The 3,420-nt window shown below is 58.8% G+C and overlaps 1 protein-coding gene across 1 annotated transcript; it reads left to right on the forward strand.

The window, feature by feature from the left end:
- The first annotated feature begins 676 nt into the window (after positions 1–676).
- LOC136504605 (2'-deoxymugineic-acid 2'-dioxygenase-like) lies at positions 677–2,241 on the forward strand. Its single transcript, XM_066499561.1, has 3 exons — positions 677–982; positions 1,103–1,678; positions 1,806–2,241. The coding sequence occupies exons 1-3, from the start codon at positions 791–793 to the stop codon at positions 2,064–2,066; spliced, it is 1,029 nt and encodes a 342-aa protein (XP_066355658.1). The 5' UTR covers positions 677–790; the 3' UTR covers positions 2,067–2,241.
- The last annotated feature ends 1,179 nt before the right edge of the window (positions 2,242–3,420 follow it).

Consider the following 3,420-nt stretch of genomic DNA (forward strand, 5'->3'; position numbering starts at 1 on the left):
TTAGTCATCTTCGTCCTCGCGCTCCCTTCTTCCTAACACCCCACACGCGCCTTCTTCCTCCTCACGCCTAACCCTGCCTGCCTTGCCGGCGGTCGCGCCCTCCTACTCATCCTCTCCCGCCGCGAAGTGCTAAGGTTTTGTCGGAGCTCTCGGCCACGGAGCTCTGACAAGACCCTAGCGCACCTGCTACGGTCGCCTTCTTCTTCTCCCTCCTCCTTCCACTGCCAGCTCTGGCCATGGACGCCCCCGTCCGGAATTGGCCTGGCCGTCTCCGCCCCGCCAAGACCCTAAGCTGCCCGAGTAAAGATGAAAAGTGTGGAGCGCAAAACGCTGAATAAGTCCAACATCATCCGCAGAGTAGTGGGCCAATCACGTCACGTGGCTAGCGTCCATCCGCTTCGTTTACCAAGTCGTCCGACCGGGATAGCAGGAGGAGGTGTCCAATGGGGGCGGCCTGTGCCTGTGTGCAGCAGCACATTACGATCACGAGTGTGGAGTTCAAATCGACGAATGGGACTGAACAACAAGCCCGACAAACTAGCCACGAACGCAATCTGTCCAACCATATTCCTATGTCACCTTTTCTCTTGGGGATTGAATTATCTTCGGTTTCATGAAACTAAATAAAATGAAATACTATGTACGGAGAGAGTACAGTACTAGTACTGGTAGAAGCAGCTTGCACACGTACCCTTTCTTGCTGCGCGCTAGCTAGCTCCACTGCACTCCACTCCCACTACCCACCGCTCTAGCCCCGTCACCCGGCCGTCTCCCCTCCCCGGATTCGGCGATGGAGAAGATGCTCCACGCAGCCCCCGTCCACGCGACGCTCCCGGAGTGCTTCATCTTCCCGGCCGACAAGCTGCCGCAGGCGAAGGCGACCTCCGGCGCGGTCTCCCTGCCCATCATCGACCTGTCCCTGGGCCGCGACGAGGTCCGGCGCGCCATCCTCGACGCCGGCAAGGAGATCGGCTTCTTCCAGGCATGTATAGTACTTCGTATAGTCCGGCAGATCCTTTACTAGCTACCCTAGTGTGTTTATTTCCCTCCTTTAATTAAGCTCGTGGTCGTGGGTGCACCGCCCGGTACGTCGTGCGTGCAGGTGGTGAACCACGGCGTGTCCCTGGAGGCGATGCGGGACATGGAAGCGGTGTGCCAAGAGTTCTTCGCGCTCCCGCCGGAGGACAAGGCCGGGCTCTACTCCGAGGACGCCGGGAAGGCCACCCGGATCTACTCCAGCACCATGTTCGACACGGGGGCCGAGAAGTACTGGCGCGACTGCCTCCGCCTCGCCTGCTCCTTCCCCGACGTCGGCGACAGCCCCAGCGGCTGGCCAGACAAGCCGGCGAGGCTGCGGGAGGTCGTGGAGAGGTTCACGGTGCAGACGAGGGGGTTGGGGATGCAGATCCTAAGGCTGCTCTGCGAGGGCCTCGGCCTCCGCCCGGACTACCTGGAGGGGGACATCAGCGGCGGCGACGTCGTGCTCCACGTCAACCACTACCCGCCGTGCCCCGACCCGACCGCCACGCTCGGCCTGCCGCCGCACTGCGACCGCAACCTCCTCACCTTGCTCGTCCCCAGCATGGTCCGTGGCCTCGAGGTCGCCTACAAGGGCGACTGGATCAAGGTGGACCCCGTGCCCGGCGCCTTCGTCGTCAACTTCGGATGCCAACTTGAGGTCTCATGCTTGTTTATTTATTCAATTTAATTTCTAGTGGGTGTTGCTTGATGATTCAGATTCCGATTCCGATTCCGATCCAGATTTTTTACTTTTGATTCTGACGCACGCATCCATGCATGCACAGGTTGTGACGAATGGGGTGCTGAAGAGCATCGAGCACCGGGTGATGACCAACCTGGGGGTGGCGCGGACGACCGTGGCCACGTTCATCATGCCCACCACGGACTGCCTCATCGGCCCCGCCGCCGACTTCCTCAACGACGACAACCCGCCGGCCTACCGCACGCTCACGTTCGGCGAGTTCAAGCGCATCTACAGCGTCGTCAAGCTGGGGTCGTCGCTCAACCTCACCACGAATCTCAAGGACGTGCAGAAGGAGCTCTGATAATCTAAAGTAGGAGTATATGTGCAACCAATAAAAGTCCCTTATTAGTCCTGATCGATCACATGCAGCTAGCTTAGCTGGGAAGATATATGTATTGTAGCCTGTGTTATGTTCACTACTAGCCGGACGTCATGTTGATGATATGAAGCAATAAATAAAAATGACAAATTAAATATGTGTGTGTATGGCGCATACATATTCTTGCAGAAGTATTAAACCTTTAATACCCACTAATATTCATTGGTAGTACATATAGATGATACAAAATGGTTGGCAATAAATTCTTTACCAACAGTAATATCAAAGTTACAATTTTCAACTAGAAAATATCTCAGCCAAAATGACCAGACCAACCGTGTCCAGCACCTCCACGCACACACAAAAAGTGGAACTGAAAAGACGTCAATCAACTGTCCTTGTGCTATCACTTTGCTCGGTGGAGGAATGGTCCTGCTGTCAACAGATCTCACACTATCAACTGAAAAGGACCAAACGCAGATCCATCCTAGTCTTAGCTAGCTCGGCCATCACGACTCCTGCGTTATCTCCGGTGGAGGAAGAGAAACGGTATTTGCAGTAGTGCTAGGTATAGATGGCCAACGGGCCGGCCTGGGCTGGCACGGCATGGGCCCGTGCCAGGCACGGCCCGATGGGGTCGGGCCGGCATAGCACGTCATGCCTCCCGGGCCATGCCGAACTGGGCTTCGTGCTTGGCTGACGGCCCAAGCACGCCTGTCGGGCTGCTTTTCGTGCTGGCCCAGCCCGGAAAGTACGCCACAACAACGGGCCAGGCCAGCCCGAACTGACTGTCAAGAGGGAGACGGACGGGGAGGCAGGGGAGGTGGCGGCGACTGCCGGCTTGCAGAGGAGCTCGACACCGGATCCAGAGGAGGAAGGGAGATGCTCGAGGTCAGCCACCACGCTCGACGCCGTCGCGCTCGAAGCTGGTGTTCTGTCGCCGCCGTTGGAACTGGAAGTCGACGCGGGCGATGCGGCTGCACGAGGGACTGAGGAAGGGTGTAGAGGCGGGGGCCGGTGGGCGGTGGTGTAGGGCCACGACCGCGAGCAGGAGGCGAGCGAGTCGTGATTCGCGAGCGCGACCGTGAGAGGGAGTGCGGCGGTGAGGTCGTGGGGAGGGGAAATGAGTGCGTCTGGGGTTAGGGAATAGGGTGCCAAACTGCCAGGATGGGCTCTTAGCAGGCCGTGAGAGGAAGGTCGGGCCGCTATCGGGCCTGCCTTTGTAGGCCACGCCGTGCGGGGCTGGCACGTCGTGTTTGGGGTAAGGCCCAGGCACGGCCTGCTACCCCGGGCTGTGCCAGCCTGGGCCCGCACACCACCAGGCCAGGCCATGCTA

Source organism: Miscanthus floridulus, chromosome 14 (genome assembly GCF_019320115.1).
Source record: "Miscanthus floridulus cultivar M001 chromosome 14, ASM1932011v1, whole genome shotgun sequence".
NCBI lineage: Eukaryota > Viridiplantae > Streptophyta > Magnoliopsida > Poales > Poaceae > Miscanthus > Miscanthus floridulus.